General features: G+C 54.5%; 1 protein-coding gene across 8 annotated transcripts in view; it reads left to right on the forward strand.

Annotated features, from left to right (window-relative positions):
• RAB11FIP3 (RAB11 family interacting protein 3) overlaps positions 1-14,233 on the forward strand; it is a 79,805-nt gene that overhangs the window by 54,120 nt on the left and 11,452 nt on the right. For 3 of the 8 annotated variants that reach the window (XM_060124978.1, XM_060124979.1, XM_060124984.1), the window contains 5 exons: positions 3,018-3,175; positions 7,106-7,255; positions 9,743-9,877; positions 13,073-13,108; positions 13,555-13,590. In XM_060124978.1, coding sequence (XP_059980961.1) covers positions 3,018-3,175; positions 7,106-7,255; positions 9,743-9,877; positions 13,073-13,108; positions 13,555-13,590 — 515 coding nt within the window. The remainder of the gene's footprint in view (positions 1-3,017; positions 3,176-7,105; positions 7,256-9,742; positions 9,878-13,072; positions 13,109-13,554; positions 13,591-14,233) is intronic. The other 5 variants (XM_060124983.1, XM_060124981.1, XM_060124982.1 and 2 more) reach the window with 3 other exon arrangements.

Below are 14,233 nucleotides of genomic sequence, written 5' to 3' on the forward strand. Positions count from 1 at the left end.
TTTAATGGAGCATATCTGGGAGTGGGTTAAACTCCTTCCGAGACAGTGATGTACCTTCAGGTGGACACACAGGTTTTGCAGAACCTCAGCACGATGAGCAAATAGAAGGCCGCTGGAAGCTGATGACCGGTCTGGACAGAGTCCCCAGTGCTCCAATTCCATGGAAAGGCTGTCTCCACGAGCGCGCCCTTCCTGGAGCTGGTGTGAGGAGCCGGGCCCTGGCCAGGCTGGCATCTAAGGGTAAGAGGAGGCTGGACACCGGCCACGGTCAGCCCGGCAGCTTGTTCTCCTTGGAGGAACCATGACCAGACAGCGAGGGCCCCAGGCAGGCCTGGGCGCCCTCGAGCCCCTCACTGATGGCCGTGAGCGTGGGCTTCCTTGCCCACCCGCTGGCCCAGCGTTTGTTAACCGGTGAGGAAACACAGCCAAGCTTTCTAATGTGCACTTTGATTTCCACATGAGCTTATCCTAACGTGTAATTTGTAATCATTTTTAAGCTGGCGGCATAGACGGTGGGCTGGCAAAGCGAGGTCCTGTCTGGCGGCACATGGGGGCTGCTGGGGTGCCTCTCTGAGCCCTCGGTGTTCCTCCAGTGGACCACGCTCACAGACAGTTTTCTGCCCTCTTAAAAAGCAGGTGTTCGCCCGCCTGCCCTAGAAAACTATCTGGCTTGCTGAAATTTATCCAGGACAGCCTGGACTTCAGGGGGTGAGCAGGTGGGTAGTGTCTGTGAAACGAGCTGGCCCTGTCCTCCTGGTCCCCTTGGCCCTCCCTGGGCCTTGCCCTGGGGTCCTCTTGGAGCCTCTGGGCCTCCTGCCCCTGGGGCTGCTCTGTGTGCTCCGGGGCCGGGCTTGCTTTAGGAATGAAGATGGAAGGTGAGCATGTCTGCTTGCGAGGTGTGGGCGCAGTCGGGTTTGCATGGCATCTGCTTCGTCTTGCATTGTGAGGAATTACTTCCACCCTGAACCGTCCTCCAGGCCCCAGGGAGGGTTCCGGCTGCAGCCCGGCCTCATCAGCATGACTGCGGGTGAGGTCAACAGGCCTGAGCTCTGGGCCTCCCCCGGCACCGAGCTGGCCGGCGCTTCTGCGCACCCCGCTGCCTGCGAGGACCTGGGGCCACACTGGCCAGAGGAGCCTCTGCTGGAAGTGGTGGTGGTTGGCTGTCTAAACGCTGACCTCAAGGTTCACGTTCTGTCCCCTACAGGAAGCCATCTCTGAGGCCCCCAGTCCAAGTCCAAGACCCGCCTGCTTCCGGGTTGAGGGCGAACAGAGGGGAGGGGAGGGCTCCGGGCAACTGTCCCTCAGCCCAGGAGCAGCGGGCCCAGCCTCGCACATGGTGGAGCCTGCCTGGCTCGGACAGTGTCCCTACCTGCAGGCTGAGCCCAGAGCCACCTGCTTGGTGGTGAGGAGAAGGAGAGTGGAGGCCTCTTGAAGGGATTTCCTGATTTCAGATTTTGAAATGAACGCTCTTTGTGAATGACTTAGTTGCCTGAGATTCCAAGGAATATCAGGTTTTCCCTTGGAAATAAGGAGCGGCATGGAATGCGTGCAGTAGGTACCTCGGGTGCCTTCCCTGCTTCATTCTGTCCTATGTGCAGGAGGCAGAGGTTGCACCACCTATGACACGTGAGCCCCCGGCTTTCAGGCTCTGTTCTCGTACCCGCCTGTGTGATCTCTAAGTCTTGAGTGGTTACGACCTCTTGAGATCAGCATTGCAGCCCCTGATCTACAAATGAGGCAGCACAGCTCGGATGCTCGAGAGCCCGGGCTGGGATCACACGGCTGCTGGGCGGCAGACCGAGGATGGGCCCTGGGTCTCCATCGGGCGCAGGTGCGGAGACAGCCGTCAGGGACCCTCTAGCCAGCCCCCCCCATCTTGTGACACCAGAGCCCGAGGACAAAGTGCACCGTCTCCAGTTGCTTCTCTGAATTCTTACTTGTTTGCAAATTGTTAACCTCAGACTCTTTCGAGCATGAAAGGATGGCTACTTCTCCTAACCAATGAAGTTGCACTTCAGTTAAAGCTGAGATTGTACATTGAAAATGGCCTGTTTAATGGTTCTTCAGTTTTAAGTTCATTTGAACAATCCACAAATATCTACTGTCTGCTGTACGCCCAGCCCTGTGCTCGGTACTGGGTCCACAAGAGTAAAAAAACAAAGATGTGTTTAGTGGGAAAGTAGACCTTTTTAAAATTAATTAATTAGTTTATTTTTGGCTGTGTTGGGTCTTTGTTGCTGCATGCGGGCTTTCTCTAGTTGCAGAGAGCAGGGGCTATACTCCTCGTTGCAGTGTGCGGGCTTTTCATTGAGGTGGCTTCTCTTTGTTGCAGAGCACAGGAGGGCTCTAGGCGCACGGGCTTCAGTAGTTGTGGCATGTGGCCTCAGTAGCTGTGGCCCATGGGCTCTAGAACGCAGGCTCAGTAGTTGTGGCACATGGGCTTAGCTGCTCTGTGGCATGTGGGATCTTCCCGGACCAGGGATCGAACCTGCGTCCCTTGCATTGGCAGGCGGATTCTTAACCACTGCGCCACCAGGGAAGTCCGGGAAAGTAGACATTTAACCAGAAAACATAATTGGTCAAATAATTGATGAATTCGTATTTTGAGGTTAGACCACGTAATTGAATTTCAAAGCAATAGGTTGCACATACAGAGCAGATATTGATGGGGACTTTTTAAAAGGCATAGTCTTACACTATTGAACATTAGTTCCTGGGGTAGAATTCATTCCAGTGCTGGAAAGCCACAAAACGGGCTGTTCTGGCATGTATCCTGTGATGTTGGGATACTTTGTGTCCATTTTAGGCATATTTCTATAGCTAAGTTTAAAAATCCCTCCAGTCATTTTTTTCTGCTCTTGAACATGTGCCTATTTTTCATTTTTGAAAATACTGAAGTGTTTTGTAACCTACTGTTTCTGCTTCGAAGTACAGGAGGAACATCTCCCACGTGCAAGCTCCCCCTCCACGGGGTCCTTTCCCGGGCCCCGGGACTGACTCTTGGCTCTCTCTCCTAGGCCAACGAGGTGACAGACAGCGCATACATGGGCTCCGAGAGCACCTACAGTGAGTGTGAGACCTTCACGGATGAGGACACAGGCACCCTAGTGCCCCCCGAATGCCTGGACGCCACGGAGGAGCCCGGCCACGGCGCCCTGCTGCTGCTCCCGGGCAGGTCTGTTCCTATCTACATGGCCCAGGGCTGATGGCGGATGGGTTCATGGTGGGGTTCATGTCAGGTGATCCAGAGGGGAGTGTGAGCCTGCGGAGGGCTGTGGTCCTGGGAAGAGCCTGCGCCCAGCTGACCGTGCAGCCTCTGTCAGAAGGTGCTCCTCTGTACAGATAGGAATCCTAGGAGAAAACATTTGCTTGGTCTTTTGGATTTTGTCATCACAATTCTTATGACCCAGGGTGAGACACATTTCAAACGTCTTCATCTTTATGGCACCCTGACTCCATGCGTTTGAGGACAGTGAGGGGGAAGGGCCGGATCAGAGAGGCCAGGTGCCAGGTGGCCCATGTGGGCCCAGGTGACGGCTGGCGGTTCTGCCCTGGGCTCCCCGGGAGGCCTTGAAACTGGAATTTTGCTTATTTTATTTCGTTTTGTTTCTTGTTTGGCCCCTGCAGAGCTTATGTTTTTCCTCCCTAATTGAAGATGGCATGCCTATCCCAAGCGCCAGCCCTCCCGCCGCCCCCCCTCCCAACTCCTTCCCTGGTACACTGGCTCCTGGTTTGTTCCTCACTCAAGGGTCATCACACAGTGTGTATCCTTTCTCCACCTGGCTTCTCCCACTTGGTATCATGGCTGTGAGGTTTATCCGTGTCTGTGTGCACCGTTGTGAGTGGTTTATTCTGGTTATTATTGAGTGTTCCATTAAGAAGCCCACAGCTTCTTAATTTCCTGTCAGTGGGCATTGGGGCATTGGGTTTGCTCACAGTTTGGGTTTCATGAATAAAGCTGCTGCCTGACGTCTTTTGGTGGCCGGGTTTGTTCCTCGGTGGCGTAGGGCGCACCTGGGGCACAGGCTCCTCTGTAGGGGTTACTGCAGGTCAGACACTTACAGGTGGGGTTTGGTAGCTCCCTGCCTGCCAGCCGCCTGCGGGTTCCAGCTGCTCTCCATTCTCGCAGTGCCTGGCATCCTCCGCTTCTTCACGCCTGTTGTCTGAGGGCGCGCAGAGCAGGTGGTCCTCACTTGGGTTTCCCAGGTGCCTGACGGGGGCAGTGCCTTTCTTGCACTGGCTGCCCATGTGGAGACCCTCTCCTGTGCAGTGCCTGTTCCAGGCTTTCGCCCCTTTGTTGATTGCAGGACTCTGAAAGCTCTTCCGTAAAGGCCAGATAGTAAACAGGCTCGTGGCCCGATGGTCCCAGCACTGCTTCTCAGCTCTGCGTTGGCTGCCTCTGCAGATACAGGTGGTGGGTGGATCTGGCCTCCCCGGGTCCCGTGGGCCGTCTTTTCCTCTGTCTTCAATTGTGGGAGCTCTTCCTCTGTCTCAGGGGACTCCTTTGTCCCGGGTGTGTTGCAGGCATCTTTTTCCCCCTCTGCAGGTCATCTTCTCACTTCCCTGGGGTGTCTGAGAACAGACGTTTTAAATTCTACTATAGTCCAGTGTATCTGTTTGTCTTTTGTGGTTGGCACGTCTGTGTTCTGCTTCAGAGGTCTCTGCTTACTCCACATCACTGTGACGTTTACTTCTGCTTTTCTTTAACAGCTTTATTGTTTTGCCTTTGTTTTCAGATCTTTCATCTCCCCATAAGGGAGTTTTTGTGCATGGTGTGAGGCAGGGGTCATTTTTCCTGTATAGATGTCCATTGGCTCAGGCTCGGTTTTGAAGCTCCCTCCTTCCTCATTGCCCCACAAGGTGGCCGAGTGCATGGGCTGTGCCGGATGCCCTGCTTGGCCCTGTGTGCCCTGTGCAGGTCAGCATCGCTCAGTCCTTCTGCTCCAGGCTTGTCGCCCGCTGGTCCTGCCGTTCGGCCATGTGCACCCTCCAGCCTCGCTCTACAAGGCTGCGTTGGCGCCTTTGGCCTTCACATTTCCATGTGGATTTTATATAGATTCAGCTTGTTAGTCTCTGGAAAAAAGTACCTGCTGGGATTTGGGTTGGGATTTTGCTGGATCTGTAGATTATTTGGGCAGAACCAACATCTTGTCCCTATGGGTCTCCCAGTCTTTGAACATAGTTTATTGCTCCATTTATTGGGGTCTTTCCTTGATTGCTGCGGTGTGGGGTGACCGTCTGGTAGGGAAGGGGGTGTCGTGCGTGTGCGTTCGGCCATTGGGCTCTGTTGGGACTGGAGGAACACCTTCCAGGGCCACCAGGGGCCAAGCCCAGCGTGTGGAGATGGGAGCCCAGAGTGGCTTGCAGTGACCAAGGAGGGAGGTGTGAGGGTAGAATACGTGGGGCTGGGGTTGCCACGTTTGCTGTAGCTTCCTGATCAGTACTTCTTTTTTTTTTTTTTTAAAGAATTTATTTATTTATTTATTGGCTGCATTGGGTCTTCGTTGCTGCGTGCGGGCTTTCTCTAGTTGTGGGGAGCGGGGGCTACTCTTCGTTGCGGTGCGCGGGCTTCTCATCGCGGTGGCTTCTCTTGTCACAGAGCACGGGCCCTAGGCGCACGGGCTTCAGTAGCTGTGGCTCAAAGGCTCTAGAGTGCAGGCTCAGTAGTTGTGGCACACGGGCTTAGTTGCTCCGTGGCACGTGGGATCTTCCCGGACCAGGGCTCGAACCCATGTCCCCTGCATTGGCAGGCGGATTCTTAACCACTGTGCCACCAGGGAAGCCCCTGATCAGTATTTTTTAAGGTAATAGGTAAGTTCTTTTAAATTTTTTTAAATATTTATTTGGTTGCACTGGATCTTAGTTGTGGCTTGCAGGCTCCTTAGTTGTGGCTCGTGGGGTCCTTAGTTGTGGCATGTGGACTCTTAGTTGCGGCATGCATGTGGGATCTAGTTCCCTGACCAGGGATTGAACCTGGGCCCCCCGTATTGGGAGCGTGGAATCTTAACCACTGCACGACCAGGGAAGTCCCTAAGTTCTTTAAATTCAATTTGGGTCAAGTAATCGAAGTTGAAGTGTCAAATCTGGGAAACCATTATGAGGTCTTAGTTTTTCTCTGGAAGTTTCTAGGCTCTGGGCTGTTCTGCTGCTTAAGCAGTGACTTGCCCTCAGGATTCGTTGAAGTCACGTTGGTGTCAAATGAGAAAATCTTGAATTGCCACGAGGTTGCCGATTATAATCTAAAGTCACCCGTTTTCTGTCGATGCGGTGCGTGACGGCTGCGTGGTCTGCCCCGGGTCCCCAGCACCAAGTGCACATCCCCTCTGACATGAGGACAGGCGCTGGGCTCCTCACCGCCCACGGGCGTCCACGTCCGGCCCATGGAGGCTGTGCATGCTCCCTCTCACTTCGGGGGCAGCTTCCTCTCCCGGGGTCTGGGCACGTGGATCCACGAAGCAGCTCATCTACAGAAACAGAAAGTAGCTTAGTGTGAAATGGTGTCTGTCGGAAGGAATCATTTCTTCCTGTCTCTGTGTGAGAAGGTGAGGGCTGGTAGCAGGCGGGAGGCAGTCAGACTCGGACACGCTCTTCAGAGAGCAGTCGGACGTCCCGAGACCATTGGGGTCAGGTGCCTCGGGGAGCTTGCGCTGCGTGTCGTGCGACTGTGGGTCTGGGCAGCGGACAGAGACTGGCCCCTCCTGACTACCAGGCCTGCCCCTCTGAGGGGGCAGCTCCTGCACCTGCTCACAGGATCTCGGGGGGTGGGGGGGTCTGTGGTGAGGTGGTGGCCCGGCCCCGGGGCGGGGAGCACCTGCCGTGTGCCCGGGTTGCAGCAAACACCAGATTCGAAAGCTTATTATGACACAAGGACATAGATAATATAAAGATCTTATTTTGGAAGTGATGATTTTGGGTATGTTGCGCCAAGTGAAGTACATTGTTAAAGTCAGTTTCACCTGTGCATTTACCTTCCCTAGCGTGGCTGTTAGGACACGAACTCACACGTGTGGTCACTGCACGTTTCTGCTGGAGGCTCAGGTCACGCCCGCGGCTCTGGGGGTGCCCGCAGCCCATGTCGGCAGCTGACACTCGTTTGCCTCTGCAGGTCCCACCTGCACAGCCAGTCGGTCGTCACGGTGATAGGAGGCGAGGAACATTTCGAGGACTATGGTGAGGGCAGTGAGGCGGAGCTGTCCCCAGAGACCCTCTGCAACGGGGAGCACGGCTGCAGAGACCCCATCTTCCTCACCCCCAGGTAAGAGCCCTGCACCAGGGCCCTGTCTCTTCACGTTCTGTTAAGGGGGAGGGTCTCCTTTTGGTTCACAGAGAACTTGTTTTATTCACTGTAATATAATTGAACAATGCCACAGTCAAAACTTTAAGATTTCTATCGGGATAACAGTTGGCTGTGGTTCCTCTCATCGGTTATGGTCCCAGTCACTCCCCGTTTATGCGGCCTCAGCCGAGTCCCAGGGCACAGAGCTGGGGTTGGGAAACTCGGCTTTACGGGTTTCACAGTGCTGTTTGTGGATCACATTGTGGTTTGCATTGAGCTTGAGGGAGGCTGTGTGTGTGAGAGAGAGTGTGTGAGTGTGTGTGTGTGAGAGTGTGAGTGTGTGAGAGAGTGTGTGTGTGTGAGTGTTGAAACCCTGCTCAGCAATCTCAGTCTTGCTGTGCAGGTGGACCTCGTCCGTCACTTCCCTTTGTGTTTTTTACTCACTGAAGGCCTGTGGAACTCACTGAAGGCCTGTGGAAGCCCTGCATCATTTTTCCAAAGCCATTGCTTGCACCGTGTCTCTGTGTCACATTATGGTAATTCTAACAATATTTCAGATTCTCATTATAATTGTTTGTTGTGGGAATCTGTGATCAGCAATCCTTGATGTGACTGTTGCAAAAGGATTACAGGGCTTCCCTGGTGGCACAGTGGTTAAGGATCCACCTGCCAGTGCAGGGGACACGGGTTCAAGCCCTGGTCCGGGAAGATCCCACATGCCGCGGAGCAACTAAGCCCGTGTGCCACAACTACTGAGCCTGCACTCTAGAGCCCACGAGCCACAACTGCTGAAGCCTGTGTGCCTAGAGCCCGTGCTCTGCAACAAGAGAAGCCACCACAACTAGAGAAAGCCCACACACAGCAACAAAGACCCAATGCAGCCAAAAATAAATAAATAAATTTAAAAAAAAAATAGAAGGAGCTCCTCTCCCCAACAGGGAGCAGCCTTCTACTTAGGAAAAAAAAAGGATTACAGCTCCCTGAAGGCCTAGATGCTGGTGAGCATTTTTTAGGAATAAAGTATTTTTTAGTTAAGATATGCATGCACATGGGTTTTTTCTTTTCTTTTTCAATTTTTAATATTTTAATTTTTTGGCTGTGCCGTGTGGCTTGCGGGATCTTAGTTCCCCGACCATAGGGCGAACTCGTGTCCCCTGCAGTGGAAGCGCAGAGTCCTAACCACCAGGGAATTCCCTACGTTGTTTTTTTAGATGTGATACTTTTACACACTTATTGGACTACGGTATAGTGTAAACGTCACTTTTACATGCACTGGAAACCAAAAACTTCGCATAACTCACTTTATTGCACCACTCACTTTATTACGACGGGCTGCAGGTGACCCCGCAGTATCTCCAAGGTCTGATTGCACGGTGTTATCATCTGTGGTGTCCTCGGACTTTATTCCTCTTGCTGAAAGTTTGTGCCCTTCGACTGGCCTCCGAGGGAGGTTTAACATCACAAATGGCTCTTCGGATTCATTTTCTTATAATCACCTGACATCCCCAAACTCTCTGGAAAATTCTGGCTTTGAATAAACTCAACTGTGGCATCTAAAGGGCAGGACCTTCGCTCATGGAGCTGGCTCCTGCCCAGCTCTCCTGCCTCTTCGGGCTGCAGGAGGCCCTGGGAGAAAGCACCCACCCTTGTATCCAGGTCAGGGAATGTGCCGGCCCCTCGGGGAGACCCTGGCCTGGTTGGACAGCCTGCACATGTTAGTCACCTCTCCCTTCTGCCCCCAGTTCTGGAAATTCTCCAGCTGTGCCAACAGCAGAGGCCAAGGGCCTGGGCGGGGGCCAAGCCAGCAGGGCTGCCTGACGTGCTCCAAGTGGTGCTGCCCCGAGGGCCAGGCTGTGGCCCCGCGGGGCGTGTGTCTCCCCATTTTGGTGATCTCTCCATTTGTTCCGTGTGTCCATCCCTTATCCCTTGTCCGCAGGGTTACTTCTGCACTACGATTGATGTCTCACTTTAACTTTTCTGTAGCCTGGGGTCCTAATGCCCACAAGACGTGGCTGCCGTTACCACTGCCCTGAAAGCCCACTGAGATTAGGTCATGGCGCAGCTGACGGAATTATGAGTTTTTAACAAAAGTCATCCACCCATAGTTCTTGGTTCTGGTGGTTCTTAGACAGTTACTGACAGGGTTACAGAACAGAAAGTAAGACGCCCCCTGGCCGTGTGCGTTGCTCTCGCGCTGATGGGTTTCTGACAAAGGAGGATGCAGTGTGTCCAGTCATTTACTTCTTGGCAAAGCAGGATTCTTCTTTTACAATGAGCCGCGGGGCTGTGCCTGTGTCTTCTGAGAGCCTGACCAGGAAGGTGCCCCCAGCCGCTGCGCCGGGTGTTGCAGGTCCCGGAGGTGGTGCTGAGGGTGACAGAGGCCTCCGCGGCATCCGCCTGACAGCTCACCCTGTCAAGCCACCCGATCCTTGCTCTCTCCTGAAGCCACACCTCTCGTCCCTCCAGCGCTGACCCGCTTGCCGCCAAGCTGCACAGCATCCTCACAGATGAGGCTTTTGAGTTTTACTGTAGCCAGTGCCACAAACAAATCAACCGCCTTGAAGATCTTTCTGCTCGCCTGAACGATCTTGAAAAGAATAGGTAACCTATGCGGTGCCTGGCCTGCTCTCTGTCCCGGGGGAGGCAGATTCCGCCTGCCCGCAGCCGCCCCCACTGCCCTGGCCCAGGTGCCACTCCCTATGCCTGGCCCACTCCGGGGGCTTCCTCCAGAGGCCAGGCAGACGTGTGGACAGCGGACTCTTCGGCCCCTGCCCTGCATGTGCTGTTCCTGGTCTGGTGCCCTGTGTGCATGCCACGGTCCAGTCCCCTGCCTCTGCCCTGCCTGAAGACAGCCAGCATGTGGGAGAAAGTCTGCTTTTAGAAAGATGTGCTTTCTCCGTTTTATTGAAAGATGTTTGAAGTTGAGAGTCACAAGAAGTAGCACTGGGAAATCTAAAGTGAGAGTAGGTCTTCAGTGCAGACTTGTGAGCAGCTTTCAGGGGCGTCAGTTTGAATTGGGGTGAGCCCTGCCCTGAGCTGGTCTCTGGGAGGCTGTGCAGCCTCCATCAGCGGCAGGGTCACTGGCTGCTCTGTCCCCGGAACGGGCCGCTGGGCCCAGCATGCCTGCTGCTCTTCGCCTCTCCCTCTCCTCATCTCCTGGTTCCCTCTCCGCCCCCTGTACCCACCCCTAGTCAGAGTCCCAGGAGGAGGCACCTGGCTCCTCACAGCCTCACAGGCTCCAGCTGCAGGAAACATTTTGGGTGGTTTGCACATGCTGACGTGTCCGTTAGGCAGATTGCTGATTAGCTTGTTGTGTGGAGGAGAGACGGGCCCTCGTGCGGCGCACCCCACAGCCCCAGCCCAGCGGAGGGAGTGAGGGACTGCCAGGCGCTCTCGTGCGGGCAGCAAGGAAGGGGTGGGACGTGCCGACCAGTGCTGTGGGCTCCCATGCAACTTCCTGGAGGCAGGGGCCTTGGACTGGTGGGAGTTGCATGGAAGGTGAACCATCCTAATGGTTTTGGCACGTACGCTTCCTCCTGGGCCTGCCGTCTGCCCTTGGGGCTTGGCCTCGGCCGCTCAGTCTGCCTGGTGGGCCCTGTGACCGACAGCCAGTAGTGTCCTGGTGCTGGTTCAGCCCTTCCTCCTGCACTTGTGTAGCTCAGCGCTTGGGCCGGGGTCCAGCCAGCACCTGGTCAGGTGAGGGATAGGGCCGATCGGCAGCTTCAGAGGGGAGCTGGGGGTGCCAGCAGCGCTGAGGAGAACTGGAGGTGCTCTTTGAGGAGCTTCTAGGGAGACCAGGGATTCCAGAGACCCGCCAGCCTCCCTTTACCCCTCGTGTTCAGCCCAGTGCTCAGCGCTCCAGGATGGCTGCTCAGCCTGGCGGGGATGGTCATTTGTCCTTCCCGAGCAGGGACCTGCCTTCCCCGTATCTCAGCTCTCACCCTCCAAAGGTACTTGATGTGGAAGTGATCTTTTCCCACATTGAGGACCTGCCCCAGGGTGGCCACAGTCGCCTCTGCTAGGCTTTGTGGGGCAGAGAACAGACTGGGACGTGGCCGAGTCCAGCCAGCAAGTCCAGGGGGTCTTACATCCAGTTTCAGCCACCTGTTCCCTAAGACAGGCACTAACAAGGGGGTTAATATGCCATCAGAACCCTCGTTATAATCAGTCAGGAACTTTCCCCTACACACTCACTTAAGGAGATGTGAATCTTACCCATTGGTTTCCATGGAATTGCCTCAAAATAAACGTATTTGGTCATGCTTTGTGGTTGGTGAAAGGTGATTTAGTCCAAACCATATTCAGACAGCAGCTTTGACGTCTGATATAATTTCTACCCATTGAACCTCAGAACTTACATATTTTCCACGTACCTGGGAGCCTCTGTAAAACGGTTCATTTTGTAGAAACTGAGAAGTCTGCTTTACCCAGAGGTGCAAGTGATGCCAGCCCCTGAAGGGGGACAGTACATTGGACAGTGGTCTGTCCATTCCTGTTGCTTCAGGATGAAATTAGACTTGTGTTAAAATGTACAGCATCAGTCAGGGCCCAGTCAGAAGAGGGGACCACACAGTAACTTGAATAGGAAAGTTTAATAGAGAGTGACCATTGTAACTGGGGATTGGAGTAACGTGGCATTGGCTGGGAGGAGGGCTCAGGAGGAGACGGGGCAGCAGCTGTGAGGGAGGAGCAGCGGCTCACGCCACCGGCTGCAGAGGGCGTAGCCGCACCTTCTAAAACTTGCAGAAGTCTGCCCTCTGGCTGCCAGGAAAGCTGTTCACTGGGAGGGGTCTCACCAGAGGGACTTCCACCACGGAACTGCCTGGGAGATGTCAGGTGCAGCCGCCCAGGTGGGATTCGGGAGTGTGGGGATCAGGGCCCAAGTTCAAACCCTGGTGCTGCCCAGGCAGCAGGGGCACCTGGAAGCAGGCCCTTTCCTGGGTCCCTGTCCAGCACCCTCTGCCGACGCAGCATCACAGGGGCCAGGAGCTGGTAGGCAGGACGAGCCCAGAGCGGAGAGGCAGTGCATTGGTAATGGGTACAGTTGCTGGTGATGGGAACAGCGTGTCTCCCCAGACAGGGTTTCTTGCCCCAGCCTGAGGGGGTCACAGTAACTGATAGGTGTGTGTCTGTCTGGCCATGACGCTATTCTTGTTCTCATAGGTTGAAGCTAATAGTTTAGCAGTTAAATTGGGAAGCAAACAAGGGGTATGGTAAGCTTGGCCCTTTTGCCACTGCAGGTGATCACGTCAGGCAGGCGACATGGGGCTGACTTTCCTGTCCTGAAACGGCGGCAGGAAAGCTTTGCGAGTCTCTGCGCAGCTGGGCTGGTAGAGGTTGAAATGTCAGTGCCAGAGTTAAAACCGACAACAGAGCTTTCCTGTACACACAGGCCCGTGTCACGCCTTGTGTGGAGCCTCTGACGGCCGAGCCTTTGGAGGGCAGTGTGGCTCCAAAATCACTTGGGACGTGCCGTTGGCCGATGGCTCGAACCCAGCATGGCCACCTGTGGGTCCAGGCGCTGGGGCCAGCCCCTGAACCGAGGCCCGGTTGTGACACCATCTGAAACTTCCTTGAGGGCTGGGACTAGGTGACAGGCCCCTGAGATTGTCCCCGTGCCCCTGAATGTTTTGCTGAGCGAGCCTTTCCGTGCATGGAGCTGGCCTCGGGAGCGGGTGCTGCATGCCTGCGGACGCGCCCCCGCCCCATATCTCTTTCGCCTGAGTTTCCTGCTTCCTCTCCATCCTCCCTGTCTGTTCTCTGACACCGTTTTCCTGTTTGTTTTGATTTCTGCAGTCCATCGAAGCGGCTCTCCAGCAAGAAGGTGGCAAGGTAGGAACCCTGGGTGCCCACTGAGGTGCTCTTCTGAAATGTGTCACTGGTCACAGTGCTTTAAAAACTTGTTTAGAAGATACTATTTTCAAGGTATTTTTTTAAAAACTTCTGAAAGTACTTCTCATGGTTTGGGATTGAAAATAGTTTGAGGGGACGGGTTGTAAAAAGAATTTCCAAAGCAGTAGATTTGGACCTGTGTTTGTGGCTGGGGGTCCGTGGTGGAAACTTTTGTCCTTCCTCCTGTTCAGTTGAGTCTTTCCCATGTGAGGGCTGTAGGCTAACCTGGTGGGGAGGGTCAGCGGGGCCCTGATGCCACAGCCCAGGTCTGGGTCCACCTCCTTCAAGGGTTGTGTCCTTTCCACCCCTGCTGGCTCCCCAAGGTGAGGAGGAGGTGGGGGAGCTCCTAAAGAACAAGTGTTGGTGACCACTTCTTCATTTTTCAGTTTTGGGAGCTGCCCACTGGCTTCCTGCAGTGAGAGGTAACAGCACATGCATTCACCCCTCCTGCCAGGCCTGCTCTAGGCTTGTAAGATGCCAGCATTCTTCACAGGAAGCCATGTGATGTGTTACTGGATTTCCTTTCTAAGATGAGTTGTTGCTTCTCCTGGAAGCAGTGATTGCCTTTATGTTTTTATTTGCGTCGTCTTCTGCCTCCACTGCCTGGCCCTGCTGCTGCCTGGATGGTTACCCCAGAGCCCTAACCCTCTCCGCCCATGCTGTGTGGGCTGCACGGCTGCAGCCCCGCATGTCTCCCTGATGCCGGGTCCTGGTGTCTGTTTCAGGTGTTGGATCATCTCGCCCCCTGAGCCCCTTCTTCCTTTTTTTAATCTCCATTTTCTATCTAGCATGTCTTCTGGTAGCTTCTTGAGAAAAGACGTGCCCAGGAAATAAATTTTCGAGCCCTTGTTGGACATTTTACTCCTGTGGTTTGGCTTGGGGTGGAATTCTAGATCAGAAGTGGTTTCCGTTTAGCCATTTTGTAGGGGTTGCTCATTATCCTCTAGTCCTGGTGCAGTCTAGTGCTTGCTGGTTTTTCTTTGTGACTGCTTTTCCCTTCTGGAAGCTTTTAAAGGTGTTCTCCCTGTCCCTGAAGCTCAGACATTTCAGGACGAATCTTGTGCG

Source organism: Lagenorhynchus albirostris, chromosome 15 (genome assembly GCF_949774975.1).
Source record: "Lagenorhynchus albirostris chromosome 15, mLagAlb1.1, whole genome shotgun sequence".
Classification (NCBI taxonomy): Eukaryota; Metazoa; Chordata; class Mammalia; order Artiodactyla; family Delphinidae; genus Lagenorhynchus; species Lagenorhynchus albirostris.